General features: G+C 37.0%; 1 protein-coding gene across 4 annotated transcripts; it reads right to left on the bottom strand.

Annotated features, from left to right (window-relative positions):
- Window positions 1-21,940, bottom strand: LOC127617294 (TNFAIP3-interacting protein 1-like). Of its 4 annotated transcripts, none has more exons than XM_052089253.1 (19): window positions 21,855-21,940; window positions 17,261-17,442; window positions 16,840-16,872; window positions 16,383-16,532; window positions 16,196-16,284; window positions 15,784-15,846; window positions 15,009-15,203; window positions 14,553-14,647; window positions 14,096-14,231; window positions 12,104-12,196; window positions 11,926-11,991; window positions 10,834-10,965; window positions 9,724-9,852; window positions 8,388-8,513; window positions 5,886-6,011; window positions 5,555-5,635; window positions 4,704-4,889; window positions 2,405-2,489; window positions 1-1,777 (listed from the first exon to the last, which is right to left on the bottom strand). In XM_052089253.1, exons 2-19 carry the CDS (start codon window positions 17,403-17,405, stop codon window positions 1,716-1,718), a joined length of 1,992 nt encoding a protein of 663 aa, XP_051945213.1. In that variant the 5' UTR covers window positions 17,406-17,442; window positions 21,855-21,940; the 3' UTR covers window positions 1-1,715. The 4 variants fall into 4 exon arrangements, with proteins under 4 accessions (XP_051945213.1, XP_051945212.1, XP_051945214.1 ...); XM_052089252.1 differs by lacking the exon at window positions 21,855-21,940 and adding an exon at window positions 18,467-18,605; XM_052089254.1 differs by lacking the exon at window positions 21,855-21,940 and adding an exon at window positions 17,916-18,066.
- Between the last annotated feature and the right edge of the window lie 1,717 nt (window positions 21,941-23,657).

The following is a 23,657-nucleotide window of genomic DNA, read 5'->3' as shown; positions in this document are numbered from 1 at the left end:
TTAGACAGATAGAATATATTTATTATACTAATCAATTACAAAAGTTTCACATAAGATCTGCTTTCACCCACTGAAGGAAAAAAAGTCAGAAAAAAAAGCACAAGACTGCCAACCAGCACATTATGAGCACGAGTAAATAAAGCACAAATCTCAGAGTGCAATTCTGCTCACAGACATTTCAGTTTCATTTTAAAAACACACATGTAACTCAACCATATATTAATAAATGAAAAGTCTGCCTTTTTTATTTTTACACTTACATGACAAAAATCATTGTTTGAATGCAAATTAATTGCTTGCCATTGGGAAAATTTTGCGAGCATACAAATTGTTTTCCATTTGGTTCAAAGCATTGGTCAATGCAGTTGAAAACATTGTACACATGTGGACAAACAGCCTTCATGGTGGCAGATGACTGTAAAGAAGAAAGGACATGATTCTTACCCTGATCATCTAGTTCCAAACATATTACGTTTATGAGTGTGACATTGGAACCTTTGCTAATCAGTCTTGTGATGATTTGGTTATTTCCTCTCCTGATGCTCAGCCTAAATCAAGAGTGAGACCAATGAAAGTGGGCGGCACTGATGTGATACCATTAATTTAGCATTTATTCTGGCCCGCTTCCGGTGACTGTGTGCATGCACAAACGCGCAAACGCACATCTTATAAGCTTCCAGTAGCTACAATATGTAAAGGGAGACACAAAACAATACACAAAAGATAACATTACATAAGACAATAAACCACACTCAGTTGTCAAAACAATAGATTATAAATAACTTATCACTTCCATTTGCACACTGGGAATAATATTTGAACACTGAATCTTGAACAAAATTAGCAAATCTATCACGTTACTTCTGGCATCCATTGACTAGGACCTGATAAAGGCCCTTCTCGATCAATTATTATTTAAATTACAATCATAAGCATTTGAAAGATCAACAAGCCATCTGAAGCACTTATTGAAGTGATCCCAGAACTCTGACGAGCATAATCTAATAGATAAAAAGGTTTGACAGGTGTTGTACATGACTTCAATAAATGATGTGGACACATGCAACTGTGCGTGACCATCACAACTACAGCCAATGAATGATTCACGATTCAGATCAGTCAATCTAAGTGTTGGACATTTTCAAGACAATTCACCTATAGAGTTGCTAAATTTTAAACTTTTCTCAGGTTGTCCCTACAATTGTCTTTGTTGATGAAAGGCTCAATATTCTAAAGCTTGCTTTTACGAATCATTCAGTCTATTTACAACTACCAAAACATTATATTCTGATGCGTTACTGAATCACATTGTAATAAATATAAACTTATAACGTGATTTTCATTCAATGAATTGGTGTAGATTTTGTTTTTTCTCCCTTACGCACCTCTACAGGTATATTGTTTAAAAATTATGTTCAATAATTTTATCCATTAAATAACTGACTTCAATTCCTGCATAGAATTATATAAAGTGGATCATTTCAAATTCAATCATAAAAAGGAAAAATAATTAATGTATATATTCCTAATTTGCCAGAACAGTGTTTCACAAACAGGATTATAAAACTTAAGTATATAAACAACTTTTGTCTCAGTGGTAGATATATACATGTACACAGTAGGGGGGGAAAAAAAACAATAGTTCACACCATGCCAAATGAAAATAAACTGCATCATGCTACTAGTCGGGAGACATTCCAGGAAAGAGTATGTCTTTAGTGCTTTCCAGGATCTATGTTCTGGCGCTCCCTTTTCCCAAATCCAGTCGCTCCCATTTCTGCCAGCATAAAAAAGACGAGTTGAGAACCTTCATTTATAAATCATGTTTAAATGTCAAACTGAAATTACATTTGCAACACAAAGTATTCTGTAATGTGACGTCTTTCCAATTGAAAGAGAAACTTCAGCGAGAAATTGATTTCATCCATTTAATTGGTCTGTTCAATGTTAGGCTATGATATTATTGGCTACAATTATGACATGACCTTGGTTATGTTAACAGAAAAGCCATTTCAGTGGCAGGGAAAATGTATATATTTTGATTAAAGTCTTTCTTTATATTGTTCACATAATCTGCACTGATGAATCATGAACAATATAACCAGGGACATTTATTTTATTTCATGCTGACTTCAATTGATACCAATAATAAGAGAGGGAATCAAACTGAAACTGAACTGCGTAGACCTTGTACAATCATTGTGAAATTGGAAGCTATTGCCATTAAATTTTTTTCTGTCATGGTTCTCATTGTCGTCAGCATTTGTACTGCCTCCACTGAAGCACACTGATTCAGACAGAATGATGATAACTGGGTCACAGAGATTGTGGTGCAAAACAGAATGGACCTGTGTGACGAATGGCTGTAGGAGTGCAGAAAAGACACACAGAATCAAGTAAATACCTGCATTTTCTGGAGGTGGTCTTGCTGTGTCTGCTTGTACTCTAGAACCACGTGGCTGCGGGAAGGATGACTGCCAGGGAAAGCCCTAAACACAAAAGAAAAAATAAATCTTTACATTACAAAGATGTGTACAGAAGCTGCCAAAAGACAATGGTTTTGGTCTCTGTCCACTTCTGCATATCGAAGACATGCTCTACCTTTTTGTAGAAATGAACATAGCCACATATATCTCATACCACAGCGTGGTAAAGCTGTTAACCACTTTAAAGTGCTGGAATGGTACAATAGTGTCAGTTCCAGGATGTGAAGTGAGCAAACTCAGCATAAACAAGAAATGTTCCCATTACTAATTAACAGCTTTAATTAAAAAAAATAAAGAAATATCCCCATTTAAAAATGTGACTGGTATGGGTGAAGAATATATTGTTACTCTGCACACATCGTTTAGGATTTTTTTCAAAATTGAGACCACATTTCAAACACTAACTCCTCAAAGTTTTCTCAAGCAACATCCACCAAACTTGGCACAGACCTTCAGTCTAGTCTGACTTCATGTGCTATGATCAGACACACAGTTTATGCACTGCAGACAATCAAAAAACTAAAAAAATCACACTGATTTAGATTGATGGAATATTCAAAATGGCAAATGGAATGCTCGTTAATTCAATCTCCAACTGTCAAAAATTTAACTCAAAACAAACCCACATAAAGCCTTTAGGAATAAATACAACCCTTCCGGGTTCAATTCAAGTTAAGCTCAATCGACAGCATTTGTGGCATAATGTTGATACCACAAAATTAATTTTGACTCTTTCCTAATTTTCTTAAAAAAATTAAAAAAGCAAAGATCAAGGTTACAGTGAGGCATTTACAATAGAAGTAAATGGGGACAATGACAATTAATGCAGCCAAATTTTAGAGGGTTTAAACACTAAAAAGCGACACTTACAATTTTACAAAATCACACATTAATACTTCTGTTTAAACTTGTGTATTATTTAAGCTGTAAAGTTGTTTAAATTTACATTTTTATTGTCGTTTTAGGGTTTGTTGACTACATCGTCATGGTAACAAAATTAAAATTGGCTATAACATTACACAGAAAAGGTTAGCAAGTGATTTGTTCACACTAAAATCACATTTACATGCATATCATTTTTGTCTTGTGGCTAAACTTTTGAAAGAGTGAGTATATTAATGTTTAAAAATTGGCCCCCATTCATTCCATTGTAAGTGCCTCACCAAAACTTTTTTTTTAAGGAGGGATGATTTGCGATACTGGGAAAAATGTATTGTGTTTACAACTTCATGTGATGTTAACAGACCCATTATTGTATGATCAGACATGAATTTCCATCAATGAAATTTATGTAGGTATAGGTGACCAAATATTTGTTCCATTATGTTTTATAAAAAAAAAAAAAAAAAAAAAAGGAGGGATGAGTCAAAATGAATTTTGTGGTAATCAACTTTATTCCACAAATGCTGTCGATTGATCTTAACTTGTATTGAACCCAGAATATTCCTTTAATCTAATTCCTTTAATTACTTTAATCTGCTTTAAATTGCTATCTATCTATCTATCTATCTATCTATCTATCCATTAAACCACTGGAGTTGTATGGATTACTTTTATGCTGACTTAATCTCTTTTTTTGGGTGATTTAAAGTTTTGGTCACCATTCTCTTGCCTTGTATGGACCTACAAAGCAGAGATATTCTTGTAAAAATCTTTGTGTTCTGCTGAAGAAAGTCAAACACATCTGGGATGGTATGAGGGTGAGTAAATGATGAGAATGTTCATTTTTGGGTGAACTATCCATTTAAAACTTGTTTTATCTGTCAGTCAAGCCAACATCAAAAGCCCCTTTTCCACCATCGGGCCGAACGGTTCTGACAACTGTACGGAACAATTACAGTAGCAATTCCACTTGAGCACGATTATAAACTGTCAATAACCTCAGCTCATTTTACCATCACTTCGTCTCCTGCTCTTCCCTTTCAGCCTCTTGGGCTGGTAAAAGAGTTAACATAAGAATGTTTAAATATTGATTAGTTTTGTATATCAGACAAAACTCTGATTTTTGGTATCTTCTGACAGAAAGAGAGAGATCTTATACCATGACTGTATCTAATATAGGCTACTTGATAACATCAAAAACTGTGGAGGAACGTAACTCTTAACACACAAAAGCCCAGCGTTAAAGCTCAGACGAAATTCAGCAATTAAACATCTCATGCATGTACCACATACACATGGATAAAAAAAAAATAAAAGGGCTGAACTCAGGCTTACTGGGTTAACAGGCTGGAAGTCCCTGCCGGGCGCCGTACTGATGTTAGGCATCCTGGGGGGGAAGTGAATGGGCCATCCTTCTAGACCCTGATGGCCCACATGAACAAACGGGCCGCAGTATGGAGGGCTCATGGGGCCATTGGCAGTGCCAGATGTGGGATCGGATGTCCTCCTCTCCTGTTGCCCCTCCAAAACATCGGAAAACAGAATCAAAATGAGTTCTACTTGTCATCAGTTTAGGGAACCTACCAAACTTACGTATAATTGTAGAAAGTATCATGGTAGTTTTGGTTTATTTAACCAGTTTTATAACAAAACAAAAAAAACAAGGAAATCATTGGCCAGACTGTATTTAAGCACTGAGAATGAGATTTTTCTTCACCTTAGGGGCCATGCACACAGAACCTCTTCATGCTATTGTTTAACCATTTCTCAATGCAAGCATGCACTAGATGGACGTATTTGAATATTTACATGATTGCTGCGTTAACATGTTGTCAAGAGTTTCTTTTAAAAATGCATCTTAACATAGGGCGTTGACAAAAATGTAGTTTTTTTACAGCACTTTTTCTGAAGTTAATTGATACATACAAATTATTCATGGCGGTATTTTTGAAAACATCCTCTATATACATTTTTGACATCTGCTTAAAAGTTTTCCACTGTACTAAAATTCCAATATAGTTTCTATATAAATTATAGAAATATTTAACTTTTTTATTTATAAGATAAGGTATGACTTGAACATTAAGCCAAAAAACAAATAGCTGAAATCTGTTATAAGTCAGAAATTGTTGTGGACTACTGTGCTTTCCACCACAAGGTTGCGCTAATGTGGCAGTTTGAGTTACCTGCTTTAGCTGCTTCTGCAGTCTCTCCAGTTTACACCTGTCAGAACGCTCTCTCTGACACTCATTCTGTGCTTGATGAAGCTGAGAAACAGAGACATTCATTATCGACTAATTGGCTTTTCTCTGGAGTAATTTCATTAGTTAATTCTGACACTGGGGCCTAAAGACAAATATTTTTTTTTAAGTTATTCAATTAAACTACACATTGAGGACTTTAAGACATGACATAACTTCTTTTTCTATAAGAGAATGATTTTGTAAAGCTGCTTTGAAATGTGTGTTGAGATGTGCTATACAAATAAAAATGACTTGACACTCTACAGCTGCCCACCTGATTAGTCAGATTAGTCATTTGACCCTGTAGCCTCTCCACCTGCCGCCTCAGATCTTCTTTCTCTTCATTCATCCTCTCTCTGTCGCTCCTCTCCTTCCGGAAGTCTTCTTCAAATATCTTGACCTGAGAAAAGCCATTCGATGAGGATGCATAACTATAGTAAGAAGATCTGAGCAGCCATTGGTGCACTTCAGCAGACTGTAAGGCTGCAGGAAGCTATCTAGCCTTAAGCAAACTGTACGACTCACTATGGAACCTTCACAGACTCATTTCTTTCAAAGCGTGTTTGACAAATGAGGTAAATGGATTGCAAAATCAATGAATGAGAGTTTCAATGAGTGAAACCTCAACTCCTAGAGAACCACTGAGAAAAGCTCTGACACAATGACAAATTTAGTCTGTGTACACTACATGTGTATGTGTATGACCACAGCAGGGCACCATTCCATACCAGTGTACACAGTGTCCCTAAGAAATATTTGGACACATAAGCCACACTTAAACTTCAATGAGGGGCATCTGCAAATAAATTATGCTATTTTGATCATTTGATGACTTTACAATTACTTTCAACTAACTGGTCCCAAGATCATTTTAGTGGCTGTGTGAAGTCAGTTTAGAAGTCTTCATTCTCGCAAAACTCCCGCAGGCCCTGATTTGATTTCTTGCGGCACAGGATTCAATTTCCGAGAAGTGGACAGAGGCAGGTGGTCAGAGAATAGCCTGAAAAATCTGATATGGACTTCTTTTTATTATTTAATGAAAACAACAATAATAATAATAGTTTTATTTTACAACTAATTTATTTTTGATAACAATAAACAGAAAATATGCGTAAAATTGGAATATAGCATGTGCATCTAATTATTTAATAATAAGATATTATGCAGGTAGTCAAAAATGAACATGGCTTTAGAAGACTGACAAAGCGTGGACACACTGGGTGAAAGGATGTGAAATTCAGACTGGAAAATTGTCAATTTAGTCTTAATAAACCAACCTCAGGCAAGTCAGAATGACATCATTTCATCATTTGATAATAGCAGTAACAGAAAAAATAACCTGCAGTTAGCAGGTTAACAGAGTAAAATTCAGTGGGAGCGTTCAAGTGCGGGATAGAAACTTGCAGGAGTGGGATGGAAAAAAAACAGTCCCGCATAGACCTCTAGGTCAGTTCCCCTCAAGTTTACAAAGATGTCACAGCACAGTAATCACAGGTGTAGTTCAGCACATTAACTGTGGACATAATCCACTAAGTTTGAGGAAAAAGCATTAAACTTTTTGTCTTTATGTTGAACAGTATATATCTTCTACAGAGAGTCTGCAGTGTGTCCACCAAACAAATTATTTACCCCATAAAGTATTTGCATTCTTAATATCAGTCTTTGCATTAGACAACAAAACATCAAACTAAATAGCATTTATTTTTAAGAAAGCTTGTTAGATTTTAAATTTATTACAAGAAAAATGTATTACATTAAATATATTGGTATTTAATGCTAATTCAATTCTGCCCAGACTATGTATATTGGGTGATGGGGCGTTAATTAAGTAGGTGACAAACTAGTGTAATGATTGGCAGACAAATAATTCTTTGAGGATGGAAGTCAATTGGCACACCCTTATTTCAAGAATGGTTCACCAGGAGGGCCTGGTAGCTCAGCAAGTAAAGACTACCTGACTACCACCCCTGGAGATCAAATCCCAGGGCATGCTGAGTGACCCCAGCCAGGTCTCCTAAGCAACCAAATTGGCCCGGTTGCTTTGGAGGGTAGTCACATGGGGTAACCTCCTTGTGGTCGCCCTCAGTGGGACGCATGGTGAGTTGTGTGTGGATGCCGTGGAGAATAGCATGAAGCCTCCACACGCGCTATGTCTCCTTGGTAACGCGCTCAACAAGCCGCTTGATAAGATGCACGGGTTGGCTGTCTCAGACGCGGAGGCGACTGAGATTTGTCCTCCACCACCCAGATTGAGACAAGTCATTATGCCACCATGAGGACTCAGAGCGCATTGGAAATTGGGCATTCCAAATTGGGGAGAAAAAGGGAGCTAATGGTTCACCGAATTCGGCAGGGTGATGGCATTCGAAGATGTCATCCAAACAGTTTGGCAGATTAGATGCATATGGTAAGAAATGGGACAAATACTTGACCTTTCTAGAAGGCTCTCGGTGAGGGTCATGTGGAGAGAAACTTTTTTCTCTCTCTTCAGGTTTATGTGTGTATACTCAGGCTTGGACCACAGGAATGCTTTTTGGGGGTTGGGGTGGGGTTTGGGACTGGAAGGTGGATAGGGAATTAATGGAGGTTAAGGGGATAATGATGCATGTGCTGTATATTTTGCTTTGTTCTGAGTTGTGTTTGAGAATCAACCAGTAAAAATTTTCATTTGAAAAATGCTAATTCAATTCATACATTCTTAAGAGTGGCATATGTGTGCAAATACTTTTTTGGGGCCATTGTTTTTGACTGCTACGAGGTCTCTGTGTGTTAGTACCTGCTCTTTCAGTACGGCTATCTGTGTGTGCAGCTCCTGCTGTCTCAGATTAGCCACACCCTCTCCCAGATTTATGCCAGGCTGGGTGGAAGAGGGAGACTGAAGGTTCAATGCTTCCTCTAATGCCTAAAAACAAACAATACTTTAGGTCAGAACTGACATATGCTCACACAAATTACTACGTACATAATACATTGCAATATTTCCTTTATAATGCCATATGGGTGAATTAAACAGTGTAAAAATAAACCACTGTTTTTGCCACAGCAAGAATGTTTGTGATCTACATAGTGTGAGTGTCTGAGTGCATGTGTGTGCGCATGTAAGCATGGAGGAGGGACAAAACCTCCCTTTAGGAACATCTGGGGATGTCCTCAACAGAAGCAAATACTGTATATATTCTTTAAATTCTAAACATTCAAAAGGACTTTTTTTTAGGGTAGGGAAAGGTTTGGTTTAGTCTGCAGTGATTAGAATCAACTATATAAACACTACAGAAATCCATGTCATTTCCCTAGTTTGATAGGTAGATATACATATGTGTGTGCTCTTGTTTCTGACCTAGCAATGCTTTAAAAGGTCAAAATTACTGAAAAATGTCCCCAAATGGCTAAATCTGAAAACAAAACTTTTTTCTTTTAGGGACATACTCATAAGCAAAAATGATGAATATACTGTATATCCTACATCTGATGAATATACTGTATAGCCTACAAAAAGCTTATTTTGGTAAATATTTACATACAGAGCATTGTAATAAACCCAAGATTCTGTCACCATCACTGTTTATGGACTAATCCAAAATCATTAATGCAAAATGCTATAAAAAGGACAAATGTGACAATTGACAATGTTTACTTTATAGTAATTCTATTGTAATACATTGCAGATGATCGTAAGAGTGCATGTTTTGTTTGTTTGTGTGCTTTTATGAGCAGAAAGCACAGACATTGCAAAATAAGTCCCTGGTATATTCCAGGCTTGTTTATAATTAAAAGTCTGCGTTATGCACCTAATCTTCATTTTTCTGGTTATTATTGGGATTTTGGTTGCACAACAAACACACAATTGAGATTTTACACATTTTTGACTCATGAAGCCTCTATGTATGTAAACTTTTACAGTAAAGAAAGGCCATTCAATAACTCGGTATTAAAAACCATAGGCTGATTAAATGATTATCAGTTTTTTCACCACCCAAGTTATCAAAATGGGCAAATTCCACTTTCGGTTGGCCTCTACTATTAAAGAACAACAGCAGTCAATGGGAAGTCCCAAATATATAGCTAGGAAGTCTAATGTGTGTGAGAGAGAGAGTGTATTTCTGGCAACTGACCCTGTTGAGCCGCTGGATCTCTTTTTCCTGGTATTCTCTTTGTTTAGTAAGTGGTAGCAACTGGTCCTGCAGGTAGTGCACCTTTTGTTTCAACTCGCATGTCTCTGAGGTAAGGCATTCCTTCTCACCCTATGAGAAAACGAACATAAAAGCACTGGTTAGCCAGTAGAGAAAAGCAGTCACTCTGTTTTTTTTTTTAATCTACTTTCTATATAGTTATAGGTAATGTCATGACACCATTTATTGGAGGACCTAATTTACAGGACACATACATACATACAAGTTTTGTACACAGTATTTTGGCCTTCAGAAAATTATTGCTGTTCTGCATCAAGGCCTTCCCTATGGAACATCTAAAGACAATCATATTTGATAAAGCACTATTGTCTGAAACATATAAATAAACTAAAACCCATGAGAGCATTGACATGCAGAGGAGACCATTGATGTGAAAATGAAACCAGTCGTCATATGACACAGTCTATAAAGACACTTAAAAAAACTCACAATACAAGGTAGGTTATTTGTGGTATAATTGACTGTCCCTTGCGGGGTGTGAAGGGAAACCTTCACTGTATACTCAGAATGTTACATGATGGTCAGTTGGTGGGAAAGACTGGTGCTTCCCAAGAGAAAACCGAAAGCACTGAATGACTACATGAAGCCCTTAAGAGCCACATTGAGCTCTGTGGGGTTGCAAATACAAGTCAAATGGGTTTATTGATGGAGGAGGATGTGGTGCACATAGTCTAGACTGATTAGTGTCATAAAGTCTGGTCTACAGCTTATTCTGGCCAAGAACCGCTCACTTAGACAGAAAGAGAACATCTGTCTGACATATTAAGAAACCAATGGCAGTTTGCTTCATTTTACATGCCATTTAAATAGATTAAACCACAGTAATAGACTACCATGGAAAAAGTTTATTCAAATTATTGTTTTGATATCTAGCTAGATCCAGTTATTAGTTACCTTGTAAAATGGATTTTGTCTGCATAAAGTCAGCCAATCAGATTAGAGCTCGCCAAATTGCAATATTCCTTGCCATTATCGCATGCGATATTCATTAGACTGTCAGTACACAGGCTGTAGGCTAAGACTACGCTGTACCTGCACATTGTCGATCTTCGACTTGGCGAGGAGGAGTTTTTTGTCATAGTCTCTCTGTTTCTGCTCACGTTCTGCTTCAAGCTCAAGTATGGCCTTCTGAGAGTCAGCGAGCCGCTGCCGCAGGTCTGTAATCTGGCAGACAAAAGTAAGAGAGAAATAAGGGGTCATAAAGTGTTAAAGACTCACAAGATACATCTGTTCATATAACATTTTGAGAAAACAACAAAGGCCATCAAAACTAGTGCAGGATTGTGTCAGGGAAAAACACTGTATATTAACACTGCCGTGCAATGAAAATGTAGTAACTAACATTGTCAAAATGTTAGTCACTAAAAGGAGATGTCTTAATGAATATATTGTTTGAAGGAATTGTCACGGCATTCATTAAAACATCTAATTTTGTCCATTATTGGGAGATGTATGATAAAGGACAGCAACTCAGTTTAATAGTCATGTGATGCCTTTTACGGCAGCAAGAATGATAAAATCTTAAAAAGCAAACAAAGTAATGGCAAAAACTGAAATAAATGTCACAGTGGCATTTGTTCCATTGCTTTGAGTTTTAACACAATCCCCAGTGACGACAGGGGAAGTGTGTAGAGAAACAGCTTTTATTCTTTTTTCTCTCCTCTATCAAGCTGAGCAGATGCAGAGATGCAACAGGCATCACCATCTCTGAGCCGTGAGATCACGCGGCTGTACATCCTTGGCCGGCCCCACTGGCGAGCCACAACAGGAAGACAGTGGGTACGAGCGAGGTGAGGGAAATTCTACCAGAGGTGTGACAGGAGGGGCCTGTGGTCTGCTGTGCAACACTGACAGTCACAGAGCTTCTTTCCTTTCCTATGACCCGACAGCGTTTCCACTGCCACCCAAATGCATTAAAAGTGCCCGTCTGTGTCCTGCGCTTTACACAAGAACTTCACAATGATGTGATTCATATGCTATGATCTCCCACCTCCATTCACATGAACCACTTTGGTTGGTGAACTCATTCTTTATGTCATGCTTACTAGCAATAATGTAAGCCACAAAGGTTACAAGACCAACTGGAAGATATTTATAGATTATAGTGTATATGTTGTGATGTACCTTTTGCTCAAACTGTGACTTCATAGAATTCCACTGAATGTCCCACTGCTTGTTCACCTCCAGAACCTGAAAAAGGTCAAAAACTACAGCTTACACATCACAGTTCAAACAGATGGGAAATTATGACTGCTTTAAAGGCCAGTATGAAGAAAGCATGGGACCTCCATAGAATTCTTACATCTCTCCTCTGTTTCTCCAGAAGCTTGATCTTCTTCTCGTAAACCTCTGGATCGAGGGTCTTTGATGGTGTTTTTTCCACAGCTTTAACTGACTGTGAATATAGAAACAAATGTCAGTGTATTTGTACCCATTTGCTTATGTTTTAGGCAAGTTAATACAAAACTTGTAACTATAAAGTAACTACACCTTTTTTTTTTTTAGTAAAGAAAGACTTTACTAAATTTGGAGCACGAGTGCCGTTTAACTTACAGGCGGCCACTTTGAACCCTCGAGAGTATTTGTGCATATGCACTGTTCACACCTAGCGTCTGTGTGTGTAAATTGTCAAATAACTCCATAGGCCACATGCCATTGTTTTTAATTAACTGGTTAATATTAAACTTATTGAATTTATTTAACAACACATTAGATTTGGCTGTGGTATTAAAACTGGAATATTAAGAATTGTGAAATAAAACCGGTATTGTTTTAGACTAGGATGGGTTTTGGTACAGATTTCATGATTCGATTCCGATTCAATTCGACATGGATTCATATGGGTTTATTTTTTAGTTATAATGCCCACTTTATTTACATATGAAAGAAATTCTCTCCCAGCTAATGCTTTTAATTATACGGGGACCTTCTAACTAGGTACATTATGGAAATATTAATAATTAATTTGGGTCACATTTACGCTTTTTATTGTTTTTTAAATCCATTTATTCAAGCAATAAGACATTATGTTTCATATATATATATTTTCTTTTTACATTGATTAATAGCATAATTTGTACTATTTACAAGTATTTTCATTGATATGTTACTGTCTCTTTAACAAACCGGCATTTCTGTAGAGGACTCATTTGTGCTATGTTTGAATAGAATTAAATGTTTATTTTTGATCGACAACTGACTGAAGAGAACAGAAAGGGTATTAAAATAGACATTAATCAATGACAAATGGGTTGCGTGGGTCTTGTCTTTGGACATACGTTACACGGAGCACCTTATACTCTCAACATGCAGTGAAAGGATCTCTCTGCTGAACAATTCATGCATAAACTACACAATTACTGGTGGATACCAGCCAGTTACCAAAGATAGAGATTTTAGTCACATTGCATGAAATCTGGTTGCAAATTCAAGTGATTTCCTCTCATTGTAGTAGTGTTGCACACTGAAAGATTGATCTTCGAATTTAAGAATCGATATCTAACAAAATCGATATTTTTACCCACCCCTACATACACTGATATTCTGGTACCATCACAACACTTATTCTTTTATATGGAGGAAGAGTGAATGAAATCTTTAGAAACAATAAACCTAGAGACACTACAGTTTAATAATTAGCCAATTTCTTGATCAGTCAAATAGAAAAGGAACCAATAAATCATGAATGATTATCACATAAGTATCCATCCTACATCCTTTCCACAGAACTGAAAGTCATTCTGAATGATCTTCCCATTTAAATGTCATAAAACAGCACAGCTAGACTGAATACTGGTATCACTTGATCAATTACAGTGATGAAACTATGACCAACCAAAGGACACCAGAATTTTCCTGTCACACTTGCAATCCTGAGGCTGTGTAAGAACGTAAGACAAAATGACCCTTAATATGAATGGTTCTTTTTTTCTGTATTTAGTCATATTGTAAAAAAAAAAAAAAGTCCACAAATGAGGAACTTAAACTGAAAGACCATTAAGGAAGGACACTATTCAGAGCCAAGGTGGTATTCCCAAAACTAATTTAGGTGGCAAGAGTGACTCAAATAAGAAGCTTCTCAATTTAGAAACTGGAGAGCAATTTACACATCTGTTCTTTTTGAAGAACTCCCACAGAAAAAGCCAATAAAACAAAAAAGCAACTATCCTCAACATCACCGGACTGAGAGGGAAATTAAAGTAAAAGAAAATACCCAACCCAAACTTAGAAAGGCACCAGGAATTCTACAGTGATGTCACCTGAGATACATAGGCTCATGGAAATAAGTGCACACCTGCTGAGTCATGGTCATTTCCACCTTGGTTTTTGCAGCGTCCTCTTTCACTGGCTCCTCTTTCGGGCTCGGCTGCTCAGTCGGGGCTGCCTGGCCGCCTCCGCAAACCTTCTCCTTCAGTTTCAGGTTCTCCAGTCTGTCCATATTATACAGAACCAAAACCAGAGGTGAGGAACACTGAGCAGCATTCTGATAAACACAATTCTTCATGATGGGAACAGGAAAAGAGCATTATCTGGAATGACCCCTCAGTTCCAGCAAAGCAGGAAATACTGTGGCCCCTGATGCTGTTCTCATGGCTTACTCACATTGAATAGTTTCACAGATTCACACAAAAGAATCCGGGCTTTGTTTTTTGTGCTTTAAGTCAATTCTTGAGGTCTTCAATGAGTAAAAAACAAATATTTGATAAACAGAAATCAAGAAAACTCTACAGTAAACCATATGAATTAATTACCTTAGCTGTTCCAAATCTATGTTGCAATACTGAAGGTCCTCCTCCATTTTTTTCCTAAGCTCGTTGTTTTCCTGTCTTAGCTGTTCACAAAGTGTCTAGAGATAAGAACGAACAATACATAGCACGTTATGCATTTAGAAACAATGTTAATCTTAATTATTTCCAGCAATACAAATTATTGCTGAATCAGAGGCCTAGATGGAATCTTTGGTTGTAATAGACAACATATCACACATATCGGCAGATTAATTGGCTGTTTACATCATTGGTCAATTAAGTGGTCATTTCACCTAGTGTCAGATACAAAATCGAGAGACAACCTTTACAGTTTTCAAACATGAACTCTAATTTGTATAAAGGAATTGTATTGGCCATTGGCCACCCTGCTCTAACTGATATCGGCCATAAAAAAAAAAAAATACCATATCAGTCAAAAACTGGGCATTGAAGACTTACCTGTAAGAGAGATGTTCTCTGTTCATTCTTCTGGACTTTGGATGAGAGGTGGTGGAACTCCACAGCCATGCGGCCTAGGTGAGCCAGCAGCTGATTTGGGTTGGACTCTTCAGCAAACACACTGAAAGAACTCTCCAGTCGCTGGAGTTGACTCGCCAGTTCCACGTTCTCCTGGGGCAGGTGCATCACTCCAGGCTGCATTACAAAGCACTGTACATAAATACCACCTAAACCTTCTTCCCTAAAAAAAAACGTTGGCATATAATTCCAATTACTGGGCAGATTTATCGGCTCCCCTAATATCGTCATCTATGCTTTAAGTTTGATACTTCGGAAGAGTGCTATGAAACCACAGGGTGAAAGAGAAAATCCTCAAATGCCTCTACAATGATATTTCAAGATATACTTGTAAACAAACTTCTGTGACTTTACCCAAAAAATATTCCATAAACTGAGACACACATGAGTTTTGCAGTCTATCTGCTTACTAACTAAATCCTGGAGTTTCCACCCCGAGTCATCCTGGGAACAGCCTCATACAAATATGTTTATTCATTCAAACACAAGGATCCCTGATAAGGAAACGCAGTGAGAAACAGCTGAGCAACCACAATGACTGGAATGTGTGTCACCTGACTGGTGTGCCCAGACACATACGATAGAATTTGGAAAGTTCAAAACAGAGCACTAATGCAGCAAATCACAAGCCAATTTCACACACGTGCCATTTGATGAGTGCAGCTGCCCATGATTTCCTAACATCCCTAAAACTCACCGTTTGGGTTTCAGAGATGATTTTCTCTTCCATATTCACCACTTCAAACTCCGACGAACTTTCCTGTAAACAGAAGAATTCACAGCGTTGCAACACTTTCTATACAAAGTATAGTTTACCGCTCATGTAAGAGGAAAAATGGCCCGCTATTCACAAAACTGGAAGTTACATTCTCATTAAAACATTTTACAAGATATTGTGAAACCATATAAAATATTCACATCATGTAACAAAGCTATAATGATAATATAAAAGGTATGTACAGTAACAGTAACACACAATATGAACCATTTAGTTACATAAACACGTCACATAACATCCTAACACATACACTCATAACAATAAAAATATAGATATAATAAAGATTCAGCATTATGCATGTCAAATGTATCATGTCTGTAGAAGTGCTTACAGTTGCCTGTGGTTGTAAAATATTTCCAGTTAAGCAGTCTCGTGATTCTTGCCTGTCTATTGTAGGATTACCGTGATGTTTGCCATGACCTAAAGTAGCCACAATCATAAAAGAAATGCTTTACAAAACAGGTCATTCCTGCCACAGACCTCACTCAATCAGAATCTGGGATAACGTTAAACTGTACCTTGTGTCTCTGTCTGAACAGGTGCACCCATGGACAGACTGGAGGCAAAGCTGGTCGTGGATGACTTTAGAGCTTCGTTATTCCTCACCAGCTCTTCCACCCTCTTCCGAAGCTTCGCTGCCTCCGTCTGAGAATCCTCTAACAGGTCTCCTATCAGTCACAGGCAAAAAGAATGCATTACATTACACGTCTCTGGCATCTTTGTCAAATGCTTCATTTTTTTCTTTAAAGTTGAAATAGCCTGCGAGTCCAATTTAGAATCATGTGTTACACTTGAACTAATAGAGGAGTTTCATCTTGAGATGACTCAGATGAGCAATATTTAAGGCATTTAACTGTAGACAACCTAAATTGCTTCTATTTGGCAATAACAGATCACAGCTCATGTTTATGCCCAAAGAGGCATTTTAAAGTGACAGTTTACCTAATAATTTAAATTCAGTGATCATTTACCTACCCTCATGTTTTCCAAAACCTGTATGACATATATCTGTGGAACACAAAAGGAGATGTACAGCAAAATGTCAGCCTTGGTCACTATTCATGGAAAAGCAATGCAATGAAAGTGGGTAAAATTGTGCTTTAAATCTTCTGTTGCATTCCACAGAAGAAAGTATTAAGAGTTTGGAACAACACAAGGGTGGGGTAATGGCGACAGAATTTTCATTTTCATATTTGAGTTGTGTCTCTTTTACTTTTGAGTACAATAAGATAATTGTTACATAATGTGTTTGAATTTGTTGAATACTGGTAACACACATCGAGACAGTTGACCCAAACCATTCTTCATGGCCCAAAACCAGTCTGATTCATTAAGTTTTCCATTCTCAAAAGCATTCAAACGGATCAGTGGACAACAGCAGCAATGGATCCCTCACCTAAACTTTTCAAACCCTTCATTCTCTCCCTCAATGTGCTGTTCTCCTCTAGCAGCTGTCTGTAGCTCAGGCTGCTGGCCTCGTCTTTGACCTGGCAATCGCTCCCACCAGGATCATAGATGCGATAAGGCCCTTTTCCTTCCATCGGTCACACAGTCACTTACCAAACATGTTTCACTGTACTAAAACAAAGAAATCAGATGATCAGTGTGTGTGTACTGTAAAGGAAGGTTAAGCAAAACTCAGATTACCACAGTAACATCAACAGGCAGCATGAATGTGTGTAAAGATTGTTGATTTGCAAGTCAAAGCGAGGCATTTGAATAATGGCATTTTGGGGACTTCTCTTTGGCTATTTCAAGTCCTGATGCTTTGAATGCTCGACTTCAATATCGGAACTAAAATGCGTCATTTTAGGAGACATTCTAAAACAGTGGACATCTCAGCAGAAGCTGAAGTAGAGACTTCATAAATGTCCCACTAGATTTCGAAGAGTCATTCAACCAGGGAAAGACACAGGAACTCACAAATATGCAATCAGAACATCAATACACTAGCTCTGGAGATTTAAACCTAGTCATAGCTCAAAGCAGAAACCAAACAAATAAATAAATGATCCAGTGCCACCAGGACACAATCAAAAAGAGCCACCTACCTTGACAACAGCAACTGAACTCTGTACTCCCAACCACCCAGATCAGCCAAACCCTTTCACTTTCCTTTCCATGACAAGACGTCTTTAAACAACCCTAGTGCTGTCAACATCACGCTGATAGGTGATCTTACACAAGAGGAAACCTTATCTAAATGGTCGGGTTAATCTGTAATAGCCCACAACACAATTTGTGTCTTCGCTTTACAATCCGATCTCAGACACACACATTATGACAACATTGAGCCTTTATTAGAACCACGAGCCGAAACCCCCTACCCACACAAGGTCAACGCCAACGTGTATTGTATTCTAAATAAATGACTAACTTTCAAACAATATATGATCCAATTAGCTTAGCATCCAGCTACCAGCAGGTGATCTGTTTACCACGCCAGCAGACAAAAGCCTTTTCGCTAGCCTTCCCTAAAGCCATAACCTCCACCTAAATGCACTCAATGCTGCCCTAGGAAAGAAACAAACGGAGTGGTGGCACGGCAACGGTTGTAATTTGCAGTATTTTTCTATTTGCTTTGTTGATATTCTTTCTGTACCTTGACGGAGACGCGTCTTTGATCGGCCGGAGGTTTGCGGAAGTGGTTCGCGACGAGCGCCGGGAAATTCCACCCCGCGCACAGATGTAAACAGAGGCGCGTTCACTCGCGCTGAACAGCAACATATGCGTTCTCGAATGAGTTCTTTTTAATATTATGGAGGCTGTGCTACTTCAGTGACTATAACGGTATACTATTTAAAATAAATTTCCATTTTTCAGGTATGGCTGCACGTTGGTGTGATGTAACATTAACTTTTTAATGGCATTTTAAAAGACTCCTACTGTTCAATTCCTGTCCACTTGTACTTTTGGCAAACGTCTTGTATGTGTGGACTGCACGCATCATTGCCCTAACCGTTCAAGTTCATACATAGTTGTGGAAAACATATACCCCACAGAATTTGTAATGCTTTTTAAATGTCCCGATACGCTAAAGTATACGAATGCAACTCATGTGTGTCTGGCAGGCGAAAGGACCAATGCCGACGAGGAGCCTTTCGAACCGAATTAACGTTTTTAAAGCAACAGTACATAAATACAAAATGAGCTACATATTTACGAGGTACTGTAATGTTAAAGGGATACTTCACCCAAAATGAAAACTCTCTCATCATTTACTCACCCCATGCCATCCCAGATGTGTATGGCTTTCTTTCTTCCGCAGAACACAAACAAAGATTTTTATAAAAATATCTCAGCTCTTTTGGTCCATTCACTACAGGTGAATGGTGTCTGGAAATTTGAAGCTCAAAAAACACATAAAGGAAACATAAAAGTAATCCACAAGACTCCAGTAGTTAAATCCATGTCTTCCGAAGTGGTATAGGTGTAGATAGAAACAGATCGATATTTAAGTGCTTGTCTCCACTTTTACTACCACATTCTTCTTTTGTTTTTGACAATTCACATTCTTCGTGCATATCGCCACCTACTGGGCAGGAAGGGGGGGGACTACAAAGAGATAGTCCTGCCCCCAGTTCATATAATTGGTTGAGTATCATTGTTGGGATCGGTCGCTCAAAAAAAAAAAAACAGAGCAATTGTAAAGTGCCACGGAAACAGTGTTTACAGTGTCAGAGAAAAAACCTATGAATGGCTTACATTTAGTTGTTTCATGTGTATTGAGCTAGGGTGGGAGAAGGTATTTTAACACAGAAAATTTACTTTAGCTTTAGTTTGCTTTTGCTATTTTTACAATGAAGGGGAGTATGAATAAATATTCAAAATGTACATATGTGGGTAAATATGCCCCCTTTTCTATATATATAAAAAATACAATTAATATATTTTATTACATATGGGCAATATTGAATATAATGTTAATGTTCAGATTTATCTTTAGAAATAAAATAAAAAGAAGCTTCCATTTAGCAGATGCCTTTATCCATTGTGATTTACAGTGCACTTATTACAGTGATAGTCCCCTTGGAGCAATACACACACAAAACACACACAAAATTGAAAAAAACAATAATTTGACCCACATATGCATTCTAGGAGGGTAAATGTAGCTGCGCCTTCAATCGTTACGTTAAACAACTAAACCAAAGTTAATAGTTAATCAGGGGTCCCTGATATACTGAGTTTGAGTGAGTTGTCTTTAAAACGTTAATAAGTACTTCAGAAAACTAGAGCTGTTCTGGACACTGTTTTAGTTTGAATAAAAATTGAAAGTCATTTTTATCATAGAAGAATATGTCCAAGTTGCTACATGAAGAAATTATGAAATTCACAAAGGAATCAGATAATGGGGACGAGGCGTTGAATTGGGTAACAGAAGAGTTATCATTGTTGGCTAATCCAGGAAGCTTTCCTCCCAGAAATTCACAAACTACAAGCAAATGTCTGTACTGTTTGTTCATCATAAACATCTTAGGAATGCTGAACATAAACATTACACATAGGTGGGCATGATACTCCAGCATGATTCATTTATTAAGATATGAGACTTGTAGTCTATTGATGCCACAATACACTAAGCTTAAGAAGCTTTTTCTACCATATCTAACCCTTTAAATGACTTCTGTTGGTATAACATAATGTATTCAGGTTGATTAAGTGTAACTAAAAATTTTGACATGGATCAAACAAGTTAATTTAGATGTTACCACACGAAGCACATTTTTTTAGGTCAACAGGTTAGACAGTGTAGTGTTGTTTGAAATTGTTCCAAAGGCTTAATGAATGTATTAGGAAATGTGTAGCATATACTGTGTGTTTTAAAGTCAATTTCCACATCTAACTTGGTTTAACTAAATAAAAACAACACAAGATTTGTGATTTTTAGCATTTCTTCATTGATACCATTATCGCAAAACAGAAATCGCTGCTGACAGGGAACTTTAGGATAATTATTTATTAATCATAACAAATCTACTTTCAAAACGTACTGTATATACGTGATTATCACTTTCCTTTATTCATTTGGACATATCCCTAATGTTACAATGGGTAGAAATTCTTTACATTTGCTGTACCAACATTGCAGAAAAGCAATGTGTATCTAAATCCTTTAATAAATAACAAAAGGGTCTACCTAGCCAGACTACAGTTATCTTTAACCTTTTGTCCTGTAATCCTAATATGAATTCAGTTCCCATCATTAAAACGCTGTTTAAGCACAGAATAACCTTCCTTTTCACAAAAACAACAACATTTGATTATGCTGCCATTACCATAAAACATAAAGATTACCCCATAACATCCTCTACCGTAATTCATACCCTGCTATTCATACCCTGGTGACATCTTGTGGAAATGTATCATTGTGTATTAAAGACATCACACAAATACTACATTCTGTGACACATTACACAATCCAATATATATGATCTTTATCTTTATGCAAAATTCTGATTGGTTACCTGTCCAAAAATAATACACTAAAACACTTGGAATATAACTTTAGTTTTAGTGTTTAAAAAATTATGTGTTGTGCTGTAAGTGGTCAACAATCAAGCATCAAAAATGTCATGAATAAACAAATGCACTTGCATTTTTTCAATTATCCACAAATAAAAAATGTATTAAGTTGAATGAAAATCAAACACAGCTTGAAATTGGTATGATTTTGAAAGTGTCGTCTGTATAGAAAGTGATACATTCATGCTGATTAAATCAACTTATTGTTTGAATTGAAAACATATAGGCCTACACCTTTTAGTAAAAGCTACTTTTATTAAAATTCCTTTAAAAAAAGTACTACATCATTATCAAAAACAAATTCCCTTCATTTCTGTAGTCACAGCCTCCGGAAAATACAAATGTACTGATTTCCTACTTTAATTCCCAATTTTACAAGTTTATAAAAGCAAAGAGCACATTATGTATATTAGCAAATAATGGAAGAAGACAATGTTCAATAAAAACATGGTAAAATTACTCACCTACACATTATACTTGTGTCCGAGAGGCGTTTTTTAAGAAAACTGGTGGCAATGGGGGAAGTGTTTGCTGTGTTTTTAAACAGAAGGGGGAATTCCCACATAGTGAAAGGGCCTGATATTTTCAGCTCAAAAGTGGGACCTGGTATGCATCCAGGAACTTGAGTCTGCTTTGCTAAGTGTTGCCAGACAACACTTATATTCTAAATCTAGTGCGTTTTGACTGTTCCTAATGCCGTAGCTGTTATTGGATTGAACACCATCAACCTATGTGCATTTGTCCTCTAGTTCAATTTAACTCTATAAATAACTAACCACCTTTTGTCCCCTGACACAGCTGAAACTTAGAAAGCATTCAACTGAAAAAAAAAAAAGTGAATAAAAAGCAGCACAATTGCACATTTTTGTAGTATTTCAACCACTGTAAAGCAACTAAAATGTAACATTGTGGTTACCTGCACAACGGGCACTGTGCTAAATGTCTGAATGGATCATTTTAGTGATGCCAAGAGTTCATTTCTTCAAATCAAAACTGCATGCAGTCACTGCAAAGTCAGCTGAAACTGCACCTAGCAATGCAAAATCTGTTCTCATGTTGTTTAGGTTAGTAACCTTTTGTCAACCGTGGCATTATGCATATGTGCATTTTGTCTTTACTTCTGCATGCACTACTGTTCACACACAATCGAAAATATCATTATGATCATATATATGTTTTGTTGTGAATTTCAATATGCTACTGCTATTGCAGGCATCATCAATAGTGACTGGGATGTTGGTCTAGTGCAGGGGATTTCCTAGCCCAGCAAGCTTTTTTTTCTTTCCTCTTTAAACTTAAGATGGCTTGACAACAGCTGCGTACACACAAAGACACGCTCGCACAAACATCACACATGCATGCACGCACACACATAAATACATATGCACATAGACATATATATAGCTGCAGAAAAGAATATAATGAATTGATGGTTTGAAGGCTCAGTTTGACAGAGGAGGCTGTTATACAGAAAAAGACTTATCAATGCCTCTACACACACCCAGAAATCAGCAGATGACAATACCGTTGCTGTCTGCTAACTGGGAAACATCTCTTGGAACTAGTGTGAATCACAAGAGAACAAAAATTTGCTGAAATTCAATAAAATAAGAACTGAACATGGTGTGACAGTAATCAAAGTTTTAGTTCAACCAAAAATGAAAATTCTGTCATCAATTACTCACATTTATGTTGTTCCAAACCATATGACATTCTTTCTTCCATAGAACGTAAAAAGAGACATCGTTTGGAAAAAAGTTTACATCATTTTTGGGTAAACTATCCCTTTAAGGTATAAGGAGTGAACCAATCCAATAAAAGCAATATTCTCAGGACAGTCATAGTTTTTGGAAAAAATATTATCTGTAATGCAGATAAAAATTGGATTTGGATGAAAAAAAAAACGAATTATCTAAAGATCATCAAATATCACATTTGCCATCTGAAATGTATAACCAGATATTTCCTATTTAGAACAGAATCACATATTTCAACAGGAGGGAATTTCCTTTGTGTGTCCGTATTGTAAATAGAGTTAATGACTGATCTGGGTTAATCAGCTTTCTGGACCAGTAATGAATAAAACAAGGATGTGAAAAAATAAGATGAAAAAAAAAGTAAAAATAAGATGATTTTGAGCCACTGGACTGCAGAATTACTGTGTTTTCTGTTAGATTTAAAGCAACATTGCCTAACAACAAAATAACAATATTGCTCTTCGTTTAAGAACACAAACTCAAACTGGGTCATTTCCTTTATTTCTGGGG

The sequence above is a fragment of the Xyrauchen texanus genome, chromosome 23 (assembly GCF_025860055.1).
Source record: "Xyrauchen texanus isolate HMW12.3.18 chromosome 23, RBS_HiC_50CHRs, whole genome shotgun sequence".
In the NCBI taxonomy this organism is placed as follows: Eukaryota; Metazoa; Chordata; class Actinopteri; order Cypriniformes; family Catostomidae; genus Xyrauchen; species Xyrauchen texanus.
The sequence above is the reverse complement of the archived record's forward strand: the minus strand, read 5'-3'. Positions and strand labels throughout refer to the sequence as shown.

Coding starts and splice junctions, on each gene's coding strand:
- LOC127617294 (XM_052089253.1), bottom strand. CDS start 17,405: ATGGAAGGAAAAGGGCCTTATCGCATCTATGATCCTGGTGGGAGCGAT. Junction 5,636..5,885: donor TGACTAATCTGACTAATCAG/GTGGGCAGCTGT, acceptor TCTGTTTCTCAG/CTTCATCAAGCACAGAATGA. Junction 4,890..5,554: donor TGCAGAAGCAGCTAAAGCAG/GTAACTCAAACT, acceptor GATGTTTTGGAG/GGGCAACAGGAGAGGAGGAC.